This window comes from Elgaria multicarinata, chromosome 6 (genome assembly GCF_023053635.1).
Source record: "Elgaria multicarinata webbii isolate HBS135686 ecotype San Diego chromosome 6, rElgMul1.1.pri, whole genome shotgun sequence".
Taxonomy (NCBI): domain Eukaryota; kingdom Metazoa; phylum Chordata; class Lepidosauria; order Squamata; family Anguidae; genus Elgaria; species Elgaria multicarinata.
Window position 1 is genome coordinate 49,965,852 of NC_086176.1, and position 19,191 is coordinate 49,985,042.

Below are 19,191 nucleotides of genomic sequence, written 5' to 3' on the forward strand. Positions count from 1 at the left end.
GATTGTTCAAAAGGAGCAATACAGAAGACAGGTCCTGTTTTCTGATACAGCATGAGAAGCAACCATAGGTATGTCATACATTTCACTCATTAAACACCCATTTGCAGATGCTTCTGTATAAATTTCTCTTCAAAATTCACATTTACATTTTCCCTAAATGTAAGAAGTGCTTGATTTTCAACTTTCTGTAGTACAAATGTGAATTCTGAATGCAAAATGTTTTCAGGAAACTATCTAATAAAATAAGCTTGATATATGCTCAGCATATAAAAACCTACAACTGCTTCACAGTTCCTCTAGCTTATTAAAACTTCAAATTACAAAAGGATTTTTTAAAAAAGACTGTGTTGTGGGGGAAAAAGAGACCATTTGTTGATACTAAAGCCTTTACTGTAATAAACCAAATATATTTACAATTTGTACAAATGTTTGATCTTCAAAAATAATAATACAAAAACCCATATCCCAAGAGGCAAAAACAGGAAACAAGTTTATCCAAGATACCACTGTTCTACACAAGACAGAATGCACGTGGAATTGCAGGTATTCAAACATAATCCAACATATTCAAGCAATGAGCATGATTTTTATGAGGTCAAAAAGGGGGAAATCCAAAAGGCTGCAACAATCTTCAGCAGACTCTGCTTTTAAAATCCATCAAAACTATGCTACATTATTCCATCTTGCCTTCTTGCTTCACATTGGTCCAGTAGCTGGATGCCAAAAAAAAGTTGCCTTCTGTTTTAATATGTGTGGAATAGCATCATATGAAGGTGTTGAAACCAAGTTCTTCCTTTTTTATTCTTTTAATTAAAAAAAGGCAAAAGTCTTTCTAAGTCTACAAATTAAGTTTGGCCCAGTTCAACACTTTACGTTTTCAACATAATTTGTCAGTAGATAACTTCATAGACAGTAGCTTTCTTGTCTCCAGAGCCGGTAACTATGTATTTATCATCAACGGAGATATCACAGCTAAGCACAGAAGACGACTCTTTGGACTAGAAGAGAAAGAACACAGCTACAATATACGTGTGTGAGAAAACCCTTGTTTACACTTTCCCACAACATTCAATGTTCTTTGTCCACTTAAATTAAGATATAATGGAGACAGTGTGGAACAACATTTTCTGAGAATAGAATGGGATAATCCCAGTTTGCTGCCCTGAGCTCCTTGGTGAAAGTGTGGGATACACATATGAGTGAGAGTAGTAATATAATAAGTCTTTGTTTCTTCACATCTCCACCACTACCACCAGCCCAAATCTCCAAATCCTTTCCATGAGGAAAGTCTTACCTGGAATATACTGGCACCATATGGGGTCCGCCACGCATTTAAGAGGTTGTCTTTTCCAGTACTTACAAACCATTTGCCTGAAATAAGACCATCAATGAGAACACAGTAAGGCATCCTACACCATCATGCAGATTTACATATTGTTCATATTGCCTTGTATCTAAGGAAGATTTTATCATGTGGCTAAATTACTCCCTGGATATGCTCAATACGTTTGGAGATTACTGGGAGGAGAGGGTGTGAAATATTGTCAAAGATCATTCTGTAGGAAAATCAATACAACTGCCTACACCATTCAACAACTTCTCATTTTGACAAGCATTTGCTGCATGGTTAACCAACATAGAGTGCCTGAAATCAGCCCCAGGGCATCCCCAGACTCTCCTGTTCCAGGACAAATCCACCTTTGTGATGTGACTTATATAAATGATTAAACTAAAAAGGCATAACAAGCTCAGCAAGCAATTGGGCACCATTCAAAGTTCTTGATACTCAACATGCTATAGCCTTACAGTCTAAGCAAACTATGTGCCACCAGCTGTGTAGGCACGCAGCTTTTATCGTATTGCCACATTATAGACATGAACAACCTCTGACAACTTTCCTGGGGGAGCTGGTAGGCGGTTGTTACTTTTATTTTCCAGTTGGTACATCAAGATGGAATGAAAGCCTTCAAATGCCTTGTTCTTGCCTGAAGACATTAAGCTCAGGTGGGACAGGTTTATAGAAATGTGGGTGGCTTCTTGCCACTCTTCCTCCAACTTACCGCAGTAAGCAAACTTGAGTGACAGCACACAGCTCTCATGCAGATGAAGCTGATATTTGTCTGGTTTAATTACATGCAGCACTTCCACATTACTGCTCTCCATTCCCACAGCCAGCCATTCACCAGTGGGACAATAGCCAAGGGAAAATATCTTAATAAAAAGAGGAGAGAGAGAGAGAGATGTTTACACTTCTTGCAGAATTAGCAAGAAAGGAAACAGAGAAATAGACTGAGGCATTTTCCATTAGGGCTGTGCACGGACCCCCCAATCTGCTCTGGATCCCAATCTGCAACTTTCGGATCGGGTCTGCTCCGCTTTGGGGCGATCCGCCTCTATTCCGTTCCACGGTGCATCTGGATCCGGATCTCCGCTTCCCCCCCCCATAGACTTGCACTGAAAATGTAAAACACCTATAACTTTTTTAGTTTTCAAGTTATAAACATCAAAATGGGCACCATGATAGCTTCTAAATAGATCCTTATTCATGCCCATTTTGAAGGAAATCTGATCATGCCCTGATTTTTTGGGAATATTTAAAAGATTCACCCCCATTTACAGAAATGCATGTATCTCCGTCATTTTTCCAGATACACACATGCAACTAGGCACCATGAGAGCTTCCACATAGATCCTTATTCATCCCCATTTTGAAGGAAATCAGATCATGCCCTTATTTTTGGGGAATATTTAAAGATAAACCTAAATAAGAATCTTCCTCTCAGGTTAAACACTTCAAAAATGAGCACCAGGAGAACAGTGTCTCTGTATGCCTCTGGTTTAGTCCCCCACCTCCAACATTGGGATTGGAGGATGCTTCACATGGGCTGATCACTTATCACGATTGGGAGATGAACCTGTCTATCAATGCTGAAAAAAAAGGTTCCCCCCTCCCGCTTTTAACCACCCAATAAAAATTAATTGTAAGCAAACTGCATGACAAAAAATTCTGAAAATCTACACAAATGACCCCAAATGATCAAGCACAGTAGTTTCAGGGATCTAGCTTTAAAAACAAAGAAGTTATGGGCATTTATTTTCGCCCAATGCAATCCTATTGAAAAAGATGCCCAAAATGGCAATTGGAGCTCCGAAAAGATGCGGAGTGCTCCGCAAATGAGAGAACCACTCTGTGTTGCTCCGCTGCCCCCCTGACCCGATCCGTATCCGGCTTTGGTGGAGGCGAAGCAGGTCGCTCCGCTCCCACTTCTATGATCCGAAACAGAGCGGAGCACAGCCCTATTTTCCATCTCTTTTAAAACATGCGATGATGATATATAACAAAACGGCAGCACTGAAATGTATTAAGTGCATAGGTTGTGCTAATTCCATGGTGGCACCTATGTCAGCTCAGAATGTTCCATGGCATTTATACTGCCTTTGCTTTAACCGCTCCAGCCCAGGCAAAAATGCCAGTTTAGATTCATATATGCACTCAGTATTTTAAATGCTATTTTAATAGAAAATTGTTGGGTTTTAAAAGGAAATGACCTTACAAACAGGTGGTACAAATCACCTAATGGGTGCTTCATTGACTAGACTGATTTTGCACCACAGTAAATGTTTTGGCTGAAAGCAAACTGAGGCTAGACCAACAACTTATGTGAATCATAAGGGTAGTTGTAGTACTAAGAATTTTACAACTATCAATGCTTTGACTTCATCCCAAGGTTAATAAGTGTATCGAGTATAAGATAAAAGTTAAGTATTGCATTAATCAGTGCTTTAAAGATGCTTTTAAAAAACCAAAAAACGAAACCCCTGCACAACAAAAACTCCAAAACCTAGATACCTGGGATGTGAAGTCATGCTGCTGTAGCTGTCTCCCTTCTCTCAAGTCCCAGGATCGCACAGTGTTATCCAGACCTCCCGTCCAGAGCTTGGTACCATCATTAGAAATGTCAATACAGCTGGCTCCATCTGTGTGGCCCTGGAATTGCCTGATAAAACAAACCAGATTGAATAATGATTTCCTGCCAGAACTCAAGGTAAACACTGTTGTGTTGTTAGTTTTGGACTCCGTATGTGTGTCGTCTTCTCTGCATCGACCAATGTGCAGCAAGCAGCAATCCTGTCCCCCTCCCCTCCCTAACGTAAAATATGCTCACTGTAGCTATTTTGCAGGTGCCAAAGCACATGAAATGTACCACAAATCGAACTAAATGAGAACTAACCACACATTTGCACAGAACTGTTAAAAAAAAAAAAGGTAAGAAGACTATTTGAGAAGCTATAACGTAATTCACTATGACAGCACCAGGAAATAAAACTTAACAGATTACTATGCTAAACTCAAAGGACAAATTGCCTCAAATAGAGGCAGCCTGTTATATACAGGCTTTGTTTAAGCTGTGAATCAAGAACATAAAAAAAAATACCTAAAAGGTTCAGCTACATAAACACATGCAGGAAAGGATCCAAAAACCTAAGCTTTGTGCTTGCATTGGCTGAGCCTGCAAAACGATGCCCTTGGTAGCAAACAGGTCATGAGCTGTCATCATTATTCAACTATGTTTTACGTTTTAAATCTCAGTGTTCGGAAATCCCTGCTCTCAGTAACAAAGAGTTCAGCTCGAGCCTTCCTTAATCCCTAAACTGGAGTGTTCAGAGGCGCCTGCCTTTTTCCATCAGCAATTAGCTTTAGCTCCATGCCTTAACAGCAAAAGAGGAAGGGGCAAGAACGGCTACCATGGGACAAGCTATGAATCAACCTGGCATGTCTGGAGTCATTGGTCTGAAAATTTAGAGTTATCCGTTAGTGCACTCCTTTCGTTTTCTGCTACTTTTACTAACACAAGTAAAGCTAAGAAGTGATCCATAGCAAATTGGCAACCAATACTTATTGCTCACGAAACCTGGAAAGAACTCAACTGCTCCACAGTAATTAAGGATGTGACAAAAGGATAAGCAGAAGTCCTTGCTTCTACAAGCCCACTAGAGGAACTGAAATTATTTTCTCTCCCTTGCCCAGGTAAATGACAGATGAGCCACTTTTCCCCCAAGCTTTCCCCATGTCAAACTCCACGCTGCAAAGATATTCTGTCACTAATGCCCCCTATCCAACCATTATTTTATTGCACCTTAACATCCTTGTCCATGAAAGCTCCTTCAGAATTCATTTACGCATACTTATTTATTTCATTTCTTTTCTATACTGCCCAATAGTCTAAGCTCTCTGGACAGTTTACAAAAAATAAAACCATAAGGCACAGTGTAAAATATAAAATATGGAAACGTAAAACCACAATATAAAACCACAATATAAAAGGGTCAGGGGTCACTTATTTCTCTTCTCTCACATGAACTCACCCAAATGTAGCTATTCATGCAACAGTCCCATAAGTGGCAATTGATGCCAATATAAAGAAAGCTAATTGTGTTTGATGTCACTAATGTGGTACGGTGCTTAATTATGTCATCCTTTATACATGGTGTGTGTGTGTATGCTGTAAGGGTGGCCATGTGGAAAGGAGGACAAAGCTCCTGTGTCTTTAACAGCTGTATAGAAAACGGAAATTCAGCAGGTGTCATTCGTATGCAGGCAGCACTTGGTGAGATTCCCCCTTCATCACAACAGTTAAAGCTGTAGGAGCCTTGCCCTCTTTTGTATCTGGTTACTCTAATATAGCTCCTGCAGCTTTAACTGTTGTGATGAAGAGGGAATTTCACCAGGTGCTGCCTGCATACAGATGACACCTGCTGAAATTCCCTTTTCAATCCAACTGTTAAAGATTCAGTAGCCCTGTCCTCCTTTCCATATGGTCACCCTATGCGCAATCTATCAAAAGTGAGCCAGGCTGTAAGACTGATAAGACAATAGGTCTGCATGCAGAAAGAACCTCCAAGCCCCTACTGGAGGCCATTTCAAATATTACTTTTATTTCCTTGCATCTTAAAAGCCAAATCTGCAAGTTCTACATGTCAGACCATTCAAATATTAATGTTGTCAGTGTTGAATAAGGGTGTTTCTTTCGCTTCATGTCTCTATTTCACAAAAGTAACCAAGCAATTAGGAGGCAGCACAGAAGACTGACAATTACACACAAGAAATTTTATGAAAGACTTTGTAAAATGACTGTTTACTGTTATGGTTTTTCTTCTCATGAACAGGTCTTACTGCTTGACTACAACACTTCCTTTTTAAGAGGGTCTGATCTGTTAGCACTGCAAGGGAAATCCATTTGAGTGCAATTATGGATTAAGGAATGCAAAGGCAGATGTCAAATGAAAAGTGATGCTCCTCAGCATGAAGTACTACGCAGAACATGTCTTGTATGCAACTCCCACCATGCCTCATGGATTACACACAAAGCTGGTAAATAGTCACCAATTTCAAGTGGATGCAACTTAAGTGGTGGTTGGATAGGCACCAAAAACAACCTATATAAATAGGCCTGTATATATATTCTGCAAAGATGTGATTGCGTAACAACAAGCAGAAGTGAGAAATGGGCACTGCATCATCATCTAGGCAAGTATCAGCATTTTTCTTTAATGAAATTACTTTGTGAATAGAGACTTGAGCAAAAGAACCCTTGACGAAATATTTAGGGAATCAGCTGATTAGCATTTTCCTGAAGTCAGGCTCAGGGGCTTGGATTTATTTGGATTTTGGACTACCTTGACATAGAATTTTGATATTTCCTTTAAGCGCAGAGTTCACACAGGCCTGTTCATAATTAAGATGACTCATTCAGCCTGCAAGTGTCCAGAAATGCTTACGTGCCCAAACTTTGATGCTTTAAATAGCCTCTCATTACCAAGGCAGGTGCAAAAGTCAGCTGTGCTTGCTGAGATTTATTGTGGGCTGCTGCCAATTTTGTTGTGATGCATGAAAAGTTGGTCTTGTGGTCCACCAAACACTGTCATATTACAAAGCTATTTTAGGCAGTTAAAAGTCACTGCCTTGCCAAGCATTCACATTAAGATGCACCAACACATTCATTCTGTACTCTCGAAGGCTTGAAAGGCTATTACTTATGTGGGCGTTATGTTAATCATGCTCCCTACCTTGCAAACTTGGAAGTGCTAGAGACTGTCTGCAGAAAGGAAAGCCACTTAGGCAGCAATCCTATACACACTTACTTGCGAGTAAGTCCCACTGAACTCAATGGGACTTATTTCTGAGCAGAAGATTGCTCTGTTAAGTCTTGGGTTAGGAGAGGAAACCCCATCAGCTGACAAAATGCATTAGGACACAAATCAGAAAACAGAATTCATGAGCGAATTTCTACTTGTATTATTCTTTACTTAAGTGAAAGGTTTCAGAGCTGTCTCATGCCCTTGTACCTTTGTTGCCAATAGCCTTGGGACAGTCTTAACACTTAGTATAATCAGCTGAGTGTTTAAAGAAATAGAGAGGCCTGTAAAACACTATTGACTATTTAAACCACCACTGGTTATTATGTTGTCTGAACCCAGTCACTGTCAAGTATGCCTTCACAGTCATAAGGGCTAGACTCTTTAAACAAACTAGCAAACATAAGCTGAAATTCTAAGGAACCTGAATTTTCCACCCATATCCAAATTGTGCACATTTTCTGAGCTCTCGTGGAATGGTGGCATGCACACTACTCTGCAAAGGGGGGCATACCGTTAAATGTATCTAGAATCAGAGATGTTTCCAGTTCAGATAAGATAGCAGAAGAGGGAGAAGAGTCGAATCAGCAAGGAAGGACGCTTAGCATATGGACAGAAGTACAGAGAGAGGGTGAGAGAAAGAAAGTAGGGAAAGGTATCCTGTAGTAGTTGGTCTCCAAGCCCAGACAAAATGCATGGATCCAGGGGCGGAGCCGGACGCCATGACTGGTAAGATCTCTCCTTAAGGGCTCCCGATCGGGAAGATCTGGAAAGCTAATTATCTCACTTAAAAAGGCATGGGTCGTTAATGAAAATGAAGGTTGATGATTATGAGTGCTAAGAGAGGGTGAAAATCCTGTTTTCGGAAGCAGACTCAGAAAAAGGAGGGAGGAAAGCAGCCCGTTCCTTGGCTGTAAACAGACGGAAGGAGGGGGGAGTTAGAAAACGAAACTAACTTTGCTACAGCTCTCCCGTCTCCTAAGTCTGATAAGCGGTGATTTATACTCCTAATCTGAGAGAAAGGTTTATTTGGCAGTAAATTCACCCTTTAAAAAAGCACCGAAGAAGAAGTGTTTATTTGCGTAGAAAGAGAGATGGTGTGGATTGTAAACGGGACATTGACTCAGAGTTAAAAATAGACCCATGCCGTAAGTTAGAAAGGAAAAAAAAACCCGGGGAAGGCTACTTGGCAAAGAGTTCATCCTTCTAATCATAATTTGGCCCGTCTTGAGAAAGTGTCTGCAGAAAAAGACTCACAAAGTAGTGGAAGTGATAGCAACGGATTTGTCAAGATGGCTGAGGGATCTGGCATGGTGCCAATTTCAACTGCATTGGAAGAATTGAAGAAACTGATTCTGGATAGCACTGCCACTTTGAGCAAGAAGATGGATGTTAATGAAAAAAACGCAGCAGCACGGATGGGGGTGCTTGCAGATAAGATCGCGCAAAATGACAGAGAGATAAAGAAGCTGGATGTGGAAGTAAAAGCACTTGTGAAAAAACAGGATGTCTTTGAAAAAAGTTGTGAGGTGAAATTTCAAGATCAAGATCTAAAGTTGATCCAACTTCAAGATCAGGATCGTCGTTGTAATGTACGCATTAAACAATTTGCTGAAGAACCAGCAGAGGATTTGAGAAAAATAGTATTGAAGTGGTTCAATGATATGATGCCAGATTTGGATATAAAAGACTGTGATATCGAAAGGATCCATAGAGTGGGAGGAGCAAATTATAGAGGATCAACCAGAGACATTCTTGTGAGATTTGGCAGTTACTACAAAAAAGAGCAAGTGATGAAGAAACTGAGGTCTATGGTCATATAAAGGCAAAGCAGTGCAAGTATTCAACGATCTTTGTCAGCAAACACTCCAATGGAGGCGCAGCGTTAAGCAAATAACTGAAACGCTAACAAAAAATACAGTGAGATATTCTTGGGGTTACCCTGTTTTTTTAAAGTTTTCCTATGCTGGGGGCCAACACAGAGTAACCTCTTTGGAGCAGGGCAAGGAGCTGCTGAAGAGTTTGGGGTTATTTAAGGATGCAAGTCTTGGAGCTGGAGTTGGGAATGGAGCCAAAGCCGGGGCGTCTGGGACGGGGTAAAATGGGGAATGGTATTATGAGATAATAATATGTTAAGTAGTTAAGTACAGAGATCTTGCCGTTAGGGCGGGGCCCCGCCTCCCCCCTCTCCCCTCTCCCCTAAGTTAGATAATGGCCGGAGTAATAGACTCACAGGGATATGGGGAGGGGGAAGGTAGTGGGGGGGAAGAGGGGTTGGGGGGATTAATAGGCTGGGAGGGAGGGAGTTGAAGGAGGGTTCAGGGTTTATTTTTATTTTTGTTGTTGTATATGTTTATGAGTTGCAGAGCACACGGGATCGGAAGGAAAATCAAAAGGGTGATTATGAATAAGAATATTAAAGTATCAACGCTTAATGTTAAAGGTCTGGGGGCAGTCGTTAAAAGGAGGAGAATAGAACAAATGTTAAATAAAGAAAGATCTGATATTATTATGATGCAAGAAACACACCAAAAATTTGATGGCGTAAATGAAATCCGGACAAGGTGGTCTGTTTATTATGAAAAGTCATTAGGGACGTCAAAAAAAATGGAGTAGCAATTTTGATTTCAAAAAAAAGTGGATTCATACTGAAAACTGTAAAAAAGGATGATAATGGTAGATATCTTATGATAAAGGGGCAAATAGAAAGTGAACAATATATATTAGTAAATGTTTATGCCCCTAATGAGAGACATAGAGAGTTTTTTATGGATTTATTTAATGAAATAGAGGAGTTTAGGGAAGGATATCTTATTTTAGCTGGGGATTTTAATATGGTAATGGATAATAGAGTGGATAGATCAAACCCCACAAATGTGGAAAAAAGAAATAATATTACTATATTGAATAAACTAGTAAAAGAAAAAGATTATGTAGATTGTTGGCGTTTACTGAATGGATCGAATTCGGGATTTTCTTACTACTCCTCAGTTCATCAGACATATTCTAGAATAGATTATATAATGGTTTCAAAAGAGTTTGCAAGTAAGGTATGTAAAATGGAAATGGGGGTAATAAAGGTAACAGACCATGCATTGTTAAGTTTAGAGTTTACAGTTAAAAAGAATTATAAGGAAGCGTTTAGGTGGAAACTAAACACAAAACTTTTGAAGTATAATAAGGTGGTAGAAAAAATGCAAAGAGAATTGACAGAGTCTTGGGAAATTAATGAGAAGGGAGGAACGTCAAGGGCAGTAGTTTGGGATACCATGAAGACAGTATCAAGAGGGATATGTATTAGAGAAATGTGTAATTTAAGGAGGCAACAAGTAGCAGAGCAGGAACAATTGGAGGAAGAGATTAAGAAAATGGAGAAAGATTATTGGCAATATAAAAATAAATATAAATTAATAGAAATACAAGCAAAGAAAAAACAATTAGAAAATTTAAATTTAGAGGAGGTTCAAAAAAATTTAATATATATGAAAAGGGAGTATTTTGAAAACAGTAATAGGAATTCTAGATTGCTTGCCAGGCTCACACAAAAAGAAAAAGCCAGGAATGGGATAGGGATTTTGAAGGATAAACAAGGGAAGTATTGTCATACAATGAAGGATAAAGTAAAGATTTTTCAGGAGTTTTATCAAGAATTGTATAAGGGAAAGGATATTCAAAAACAAAAGTTGGAAGCTTATATAGAAAAGTATATAAAGAAGAGAATAAAAATAGAGCATAAAGAGTTAATGGAAAAGGTAATAACTCAAGGAGAAGTAGAAGAAGTAATTGAGAACTTGAAGCCGGGTAAATCACCGGGGGTAGATGGTTTAGGTCCAGAATATTATAAGGTTTTTAAAAGAATTTTAGTACCAAAATTATTAAATTTGTATAATTCCATATTGGAAGGGGATAGAACGCCAGAATCATGGGAACATTCATTAATAATTTTAATACCAAAACCAGATAAAGATTTGACTGTCCCTGATTCATATAGACCTATTTCATTAATAAACCAAGATGCTAAGATTTTTTCAACTATTTTAGCAAGGCGGTTGAATAAATTTATAGAGGAATACATACATAGGGGAGGACCAATGTGGATTTGTGGCAGGTAGACACATGTCTAATTTAGTGGGAAGAGTATTAAATGTAATACAGGTGATAAATAAGTCTAGGGTTAAAGCGGGAATTCTGGCATTGGATATTTTTAAGGCTTTTGATTGTTTGAGCTGGCAAGCTTTAAAGAGGGTTTTAAATAAAATGGGGTTTGGAAATAAATTTAAAGCGATAATAGAACAGTTATACTCTCAAAATACAGCCGTAGTGGTAGTGAATGATAGTGTGACAGATAAGATACGACTAGCCAGAGGCACAAGGCAAGGATGTCCGCTCTCACCAGTCCTATTTGTAATGGTAATGGAATTATTGGCGAATGCAATACGAGAAGATGAGGAGATTGAAGGAATAGGTAGTATGAAAGAAATTAAATTGAATATGTTTGCAGACGACACGTTGTTGACGTTAAAGAATCCAATAGAGAAGATGGGGAGAATTAAACAGCAACTGAGAGAATTTGAGGATATTACGGGGTTAAAAATAAATTGGCCTAAATCAGAATTGATGTTGTTTAATTATACTAAAAAGGAAGAGAAGGATTGGGAAGAAAAGGGAAGAGAAATGAGAGTTAAGAATCAGATTAGATATTTGGGAATAAAAATTACGCAGAAGCTAGAGAGTTTAGAGAAAGAGAATTTAAATGTGTTAAAAAAAGAGATTTTAGCAAAATTGGAAAAATATAAAAGGTTAAATTTATCTTGGTTTGGAAGAATAGCATTAATAAAAATGAAGATTTTAGCAAAGATTAATTTTGTGTTCAGGATGCTACCAATAAAAATTTCAGAATTAGAGTTAAAAAGTTGGCAAAGGATTATAAATAATTATTGTAATGGTGATAAGAAAGTGAGGGTAAATAAAAGTAAATGGTATTTGAGCCAAAAAAAGGGAGGATTGAGTCTCCCGAATATTAAATTATATTATGTAGCTAATAGATTAAGATATATAGTGGAGGCAATTACAAGATTAGGGGAATTAGATTGGATGGAAGAAAAAATTACAAGTAATATAGAGACTAATTTGGAAAATGTATTTTTTATGGAAGGGAAAAAAAAATAGGTGGAAAGTATAAATAACCCGCTTTTGAGGTCTCACTGGGAAATTTGGAGTAAATATAAAGGGGAGCTGCTTCCAAGCAGCTCTCCTTTGTCACCGGTAATAATGTTGAAGAATTTCCCGGAGGAATTAAAGAGTAGATTAAGTAAAGTTTTAATAGAAAAAAATAAAATGAAATTAAGGGATTGGTTAAGAGGAATGAGTACAAGAGAGGATATGGAAGAGGTTTTGAAGGATAAAAAATTAACTTGGTTAAATTATAGGCAATTAGAACAGTGGACTAAAAAGTGGGTAAGAGATAATGGAGATTGTAGAGAATTAACAAAGTTTGAGGAACTAATAGTTAAGAAAGATAATGAAAGGGAGAAAAGAACAGTGTTAAAAGGGTTGATGAGTGAAACATACAGAATATTGGTGGAGAAAGGGACGGTGGATAATTCGGGTAAAATGGTTTGGGAGACAGATTTGAAGGTACAAATAGGACAACAGGGTTGGGAGGGATTATGAAAACAAAGAGCGTTGAGAAATATGTCAGTAAGAATAAAAGAGAATTATTTTAAAATTGTATGGAGGTGGTACCTAACTCCGGTTAGATTGAATAAGATAAACAATCAGCAATCAGAAAATTGTTGAAGAGGTTGTGGGGTTAAAGGAACGTATTTGCATATGTGGTGGGAATGTAACTATGTTCAGAAATTGTGGAAGATGGTGTTTTTGGAGATTGAAGAAATTGTGGAAATGAAGATAGAACGAACACCAAAAGCTGCATTGCTGTCACTATTTGAAGAAGATTTTAAATGTAAAAAGGAAATTAAGGAACTGATAACGAATTTGTTGACTGCAGCAAGATTGATTGTAGCTAGGAACTGGAAGATTCAAGGGGAATATTCTATTGAAGAATGGTATAAAGAAGTATGGGATATAGCTATTAATGATAAATTGACAAGTAATATTAAATGGAGAAGAGGTATAGCTAAATCAAATGATTTTGAAGGAATTTGGAAACAGTTCCTAATATTTGTGTTTTCTAAAGGAAGTGGGAAACCACCAGCAGAAGGAAGTATGAGATTCTGGAATCAGGAATGAGATCCCGAGGTGGGGGGTGCACTTGTATGTTAATCTTGATTATGTTATTAAGATAAGATATTATGTATTCAACATTTCAACATTATGTAGTATGTTGTTGTTGTTGTTTTTATGTGAAAATGTAAATGTGTATGTTTAAGTATTGTAGAAAAATAAAAATAAAAATAAAAAATGCATGGATCCTCTGTGCAAAAATCAGCCAAATCTGTCTCAATGGTCACCTGTTCCAAACTATTAATTTAAGTGATCTAGCACATTCACGGAGTAAATTCTCTCTCTCTCTGTCTCTGTCTTTGTCTCTCTCTCTCTCTCTCTCTCTCTCTCTCTCTCACACACACACACACTGTCTGAAGAGAAGCAACTAACCTGACCAGCGTTTGATTATGAAGATCCCACACTGCTATGTTTCCATCACTACAGCAGGAGAAGCAGACCTTGGAATCAGGGCTGATTGCAAGAGCATAGCAGGCAGGAGCAGAGGACGTCAGCTCCGCTTTGATACGTGGAGTCGGGGCTGCCAGGTCCCAAATGGATAACGTGCTGGCTTCCCCACCGACGATCAGGGTGCATCCGTCGGGGAGCAATTTACAAGATCGAATGTAGTTATCTCTGTTCTGTAGAAGTACAAACCGCCCAAATAACATTAATACATTTTCTGCACTAATGGGCAATGACATGTTTCATGCTGCATCCAGACCCTGAATACAAAAAGTTCCAAAGAACACAAGTCACTGCCAATCCCGTCTCCTACTGCTAAGAAAATTCAAGCTAAGTTCTTTCTTGGAAGTAGGGCTCTGCTTTGTTTTCAAGGTGATGGACTGCTATTCTTCCACCTTACTGCAGGCTAAGTTTAGCAAAGAGAACCAGAGCCAAGAAAAGCTTGCTGTTGTTTTTTCCACAAGATTCAATGTGTTGTTAAAGGAGTCATTTTGACAAAGCCAGGGTGCCTTCACTGGTCATGGACGCTCTGTTTCCAGTTTAATCATTAATATCTCTAGTTTCACCATTTGAGAATACTTGTGGCTGAAAACTAAGAAAAAAAGGAATGGAAAACATTCCAGGCCTCGGTTATTGCAGGTTCTAGTCCATAAATGGAGCCGTTGTCAAAATTCTCACTTTTAATAGCCACATTAGAGTGGTAAAAATTCTGTAACAACCAAGAGGATAAAACCAATAAAAGACCGTCTAGTGCTAGTAAAGAGAAAGCAATTATTTTGTATTTCTGTGTTACACTTAGAATAGAGGAACATTCTGTTATGGTAGGAGGGTTTTTTCCCCTCTTCTGACCTGATGGGTCACAATAAAGAATAGCACATCTCAAATTTTGCTAACCTGAAGCACTGTACCCAGAAGTGGGAGAGTAGCTGTTTTCGATCCCTGACATCTCCAGGTAGGGCTAGGAAAGAATCCAGCCAGAAACCATGGAGTGCAGCTGCCAGTCAGTGTCGACAATGCTAGCCTAGATGTATACACTAGCTTTTACATCTTTGGCATCCCTCATCATACAAACCTAACGACGGGTTACATTGACCCAGTAGTGTGCCACAAGGTTCCTTTAAAAGTAGTGATTTGCTGTAACACATTTAGCATCATTATTTAAGTTCCTGAACTTTTCACAGCAAACATTTCAACTAAAATAAAAACAAGCTGTCCTTAACGGGGTCATAATTAAAACCTGGATTTGCGTTCCCATTGATCAACTTTGTCTTATCTAAATAAAAAATGATACGTTATAACAGACTTTGATTCCAATTAGGAAAAAAACAAAGTTTAAAAGGAAATTAGGAATTCCTACTTAAATTCAGAAATGTAATTAATTTGGAAAAAACAAGCTTAAACATTTTATTTTGTCACTTTCACTTTCCAAGAGTTAATTTTAAATGCAAACACCTCATTTCATGATATGCTAGGCTAAGTAAAGTTCTACTAAACTCTCCAGGGATGCACAGTTGAAGTACCAAGAAATTATCACCACAGATATTGCAAAATCAAAAAGGGGAAAGGTATCAGCTATAAAAATAATAATATTAATAATCTGTATCTCTTGCAAGGCCTGAAAGCAAAAACTTGGTCCATCTGTCATTGCCTTGCAGAACAGGGCCTTTTTGGTTGCAGGTCCCAAGCTCTGAAACGCCTTCCTCTCACAATGCTGCCCTGGTTCCTTCCCTTCAACTTTCAATAAGCTGTTGACTGTGACTGATTGTGTTTTGTTGTTGCTGCAGTGCTTAGTTTTTATTATTTATTGTTGTCTTAAACTTTTATTTACATTGCTTTGGACCAAAATATAGCCTGTAGATTAGCTCAGCATTTCCCAATTTGGTGCCTCCAGATGAATTAGACTACAACACCCCAGCTTCTTTAGTCCTAGGTTGAAGAAGACTGCATTAGCTAAATGGCTAGCTAAATTCATCTGGACCTTTTTTTCCATGTGGGATTCCATTGGAACATCTCCTTATGTGGAAGGGTCATAGTCACCTACCAGGCAGTCCAGCTGTGAAACAGGACTCTTGTTGCCAGGTTGGCTGATATCCCAGACTTTGACACAGCCCTTCCCACCAGTGTATACATGTCGGGTTGGGTTGCTGATGGTAACTGCACACACCACTTCCCCATGGTTCAAAGTATTGATCTGGCGAGCATGCCGAGGTATTCCTGGCCCAATGAGAGCATCTGGGGGGAAAGGAACTGGTTGCATCTGACCATCTGCAGTGACGTGAAAGGAGTACGCTCTGTTTGGGATGAGAAGAAAAAAAGGGAAGGGGAAAAGAAACCACAGTTCACATGGTTGGCCTATTTCAGATACTAAATCATGACAGTGGGCCAGTTCGTCCATTACAAGCAGCAATGTGGAGTAGATGTCCTAATTTGAAGAATGTTAATCCCTAGGGCATGGCTAGTGACATGGTTATTTGCCACACCATTGCACCTGGATGGGGGACACTGGCATGGGAAATAACCATGTGGACGGAGTTCTGAGCTGTATTTGTCCTTTGAATTCAAGTGAAATAAATGTACAATGTACTTTCAAATTCACATCTACCAATTCCTGATGAATGTGGAAGCTGAACGATTTGATTATAATCAGTGGTATAGAAATGTTACAAATAAATAAATAAATAAATAAATAAATAAATAAAACACACCTACATTTATATGGGGAAATGACCTTTTGATCATCCAATGATGGACATAGATTTTTTAAATTTATTTTTTTATTTTATTTTTGTGTGAGGAGACTTTTAGAAGAATCCATTCACATGAAAGTAAGTTCTTAATGAAGATTACTATCATCCCCCGTTACACTTTCCCCCCTACAATCCTCGGCCATCCAGGGATTCACAACTGATGGCAAAGCATGCTGGTGAAACTTGAGGCATGGATTTTTAAGGGAGAGAAGGAGGAAATCAATCTAATCACTCAATCAGGAGCAACAAGTACATCAGATATACACAAACAGAAGAAAAGGAAGGAAGGAAATAAATCTCTCCCCATCTCTCTAGCCACATTGCATTTTCACTTACCGCTAGTTTCTCATTTGTTAGATTCTCTGTGAGGCTAAAACTATTGATTATGTGATTTAGTTAGTCTGCTCCCCCAGCCAGCATGGTCAATGGTCAGGGATGATGGGAGTTATAGCCCAACAATGTCGGGCGGCCCACAGGTTCCCCCATCACTGAACCAGACCGAAAGGTGGAAATGAACCTGGTGTTTTAGAAGGAATTGTTTTGGAAAGAAAAAAAGATAACAGCTGTTATGTGCAAATGCAATGGTGCAGCTACAGCTGGACTTTGTATCCCAGGTGGCCTACGAGTGACCACCCAGAGAGAGGCAAGTGATAAGGGCATTGGGGCAGCAGAAGCAAACTCCTTTTTATTCCTGTAGCCATGATAGTGCTATGATTTAAGTGTGTTTAAAATGTAGATGATAATCATGATGATAATTTTAATCAGGTTTGACAAACGTGGGTGGGGGGATTGCTCTAAAAAATCAATTGTTAAAGCATGGAGTGGTGGCCAGGAGGACGGCAAAAGAAATGTTGGTTGTGTGCTTCCAAACTGAAGTAACACACATGGCCATCTAAAAGGTGGTTCCATAAGGTCCCAAGTACAGGGTCTAAAATTACCTAGCTTCACCACTGAGCAACAGCAGTTTGGGATCTCATGCAAAACAAGACCAACAACAAAAAGCTCACTTTGGATGCTGAAAGAATACATACAAGGTCAGCTTACAATTGTCCAAAGTCACTACTAACCTGATCCTATGCATATTTACTTGGCAGACTCACAGGGTTCAATGGGATGTCCCCACCCCCAGTCCTCCACTGCCAAATGTATACATGACTGCACATTTTGACTAGGTTTGGATGACACAATAACCCACAGTGAGTTAAACAGTCAATGGTTGGTTATTGTGTTGACTTTTACACACCGCAGTTTGTTATTAGGCTGAAATAACCAACGCCAATAACCAACACTGTGCAGAATTGATTATTTCAACAGCCATTGGTTATTGTGTCATGTGTCGGGCAACGTTGACTATTTCATTGCATACAGTTAGTTATTTTCAGCGACTACAGAGTCCCCTGGCAAGAATGAACAAAGTGGTGGCTGTCACTCTAGTCCAGCTGGCAGAACTCACAACGGCTGACGGGACAGCAGCAGGAGGAGAGAGGGCAGGGATGTGTCAGTCAAACACACCGTTGACTAATAGTCAACTTGATGCTGCCTTAATCCACACCACGGTCGATTATAATCATGTTGTGTGGGGAGTATCCCCTCGATAATCAACCGTGGAGTTGAGTATTAACCCACCACTGATTATTGTGCTGTCCAAACGCAGCTCTTTTGTACTAGGGATACATAAAATAGCAGGGATTAATAGAGGGAGTACTACAAAACTATATTTATGAAAAGAAGCTTACAGTAGCTTTGAGTGTTAATGATATACATAAATACAGGATAGATTATATCTATGCTTCTAAAATTTGTACACATTGCTGATGTCCAAAGTCACTCCCAGGATTTTAAACACAGGAAGCCTTTAACAAGAACTAGATTATTTTTTTAATAGTTGTGGGCCTTTGATTCTGTTAGCTTGTTGTCAGGTGGTGGAGAGGAAACAGGTTGTCTAGGGGGAGTTCTTTCAATAGCAGCAGAATGGAAAACAAGAGTGTGTTCCCAGGAGGCTGATTATTATTATTATTATTTTTAAAAACAGCAGCTAGTTCTATTCTAATTGTTGACTGCTTGTACAAAAATGCTATTTTGCTAGGAAGACAGGACTAGTACATGGTTTTTTTAAAAAAATTCTATGAATAAACAAATACACAAAACACAACCCACAGGTTGCTACACATATGAAATAATAGAACAACTAGTCACTGAGACAAAGAAGGAGTTTCAGTTATTTGTTTTGAAGAAGAGGGAAATCTCCCTTCCCCCTCTAACAAGAAGAGGATACGCAGCTAGGATGCCGCATCCCATTTACAAAATAAATTCAGTATGACATCCCGATTTGTGTGCCTGAAAGAAACTAGCTTTCAAACTGAAGCTGAAAACTCTCCTGCTGTCAATATGAATCTGCAGCAGACGGTGCATTATCTGAACTCCTACACCAGAAATTTTCAATAGACTTATCTATCACAGATAAGGATATGCCATCAGAAAGTTGCTATGGGTAACTGAAGGCATCCTGCTGCCTTGGGGTGATCAGGCGTAGCGTCAGCCTAGTTTCAAAGGCAAATAATGAAAGGAGATCAACTCAGCACCTAGGATTTTCAAAGTTTATCTTGTCTATTTATAT

The 19,191-nt window shown here is 38.9% G+C and overlaps 1 protein-coding gene across 2 annotated transcripts in view; it reads right to left on the reverse strand.

The window, feature by feature from the left end:
- Positions 1 to 388: 388 nt before the first annotated feature.
- The window catches only part of LOC134400795 (transducin-like enhancer protein 1), an 89,177-nt gene continuing 70,374 nt past the window's right edge, over positions 389 to 19,191 (reverse strand). For both annotated transcript variants that reach the window (XM_063129376.1, XM_063129375.1), the window contains exons 15-20: positions 15,869 to 16,118; positions 13,756 to 14,003; positions 3,851 to 3,998; positions 2,061 to 2,211; positions 1,295 to 1,371; positions 389 to 998 (exon numbers count right to left, since the gene is read on the reverse strand). In XM_063129376.1, the coding sequence (XP_062985446.1) occupies positions 891 to 998; positions 1,295 to 1,371; positions 2,061 to 2,211; positions 3,851 to 3,998; positions 13,756 to 14,003; positions 15,869 to 16,118 (982 nt within the window). In that variant the 3' untranslated portion in view covers positions 389 to 890. The remainder of the gene's footprint in view (positions 999 to 1,294; positions 1,372 to 2,060; positions 2,212 to 3,850; positions 3,999 to 13,755; positions 14,004 to 15,868; positions 16,119 to 19,191) is intronic.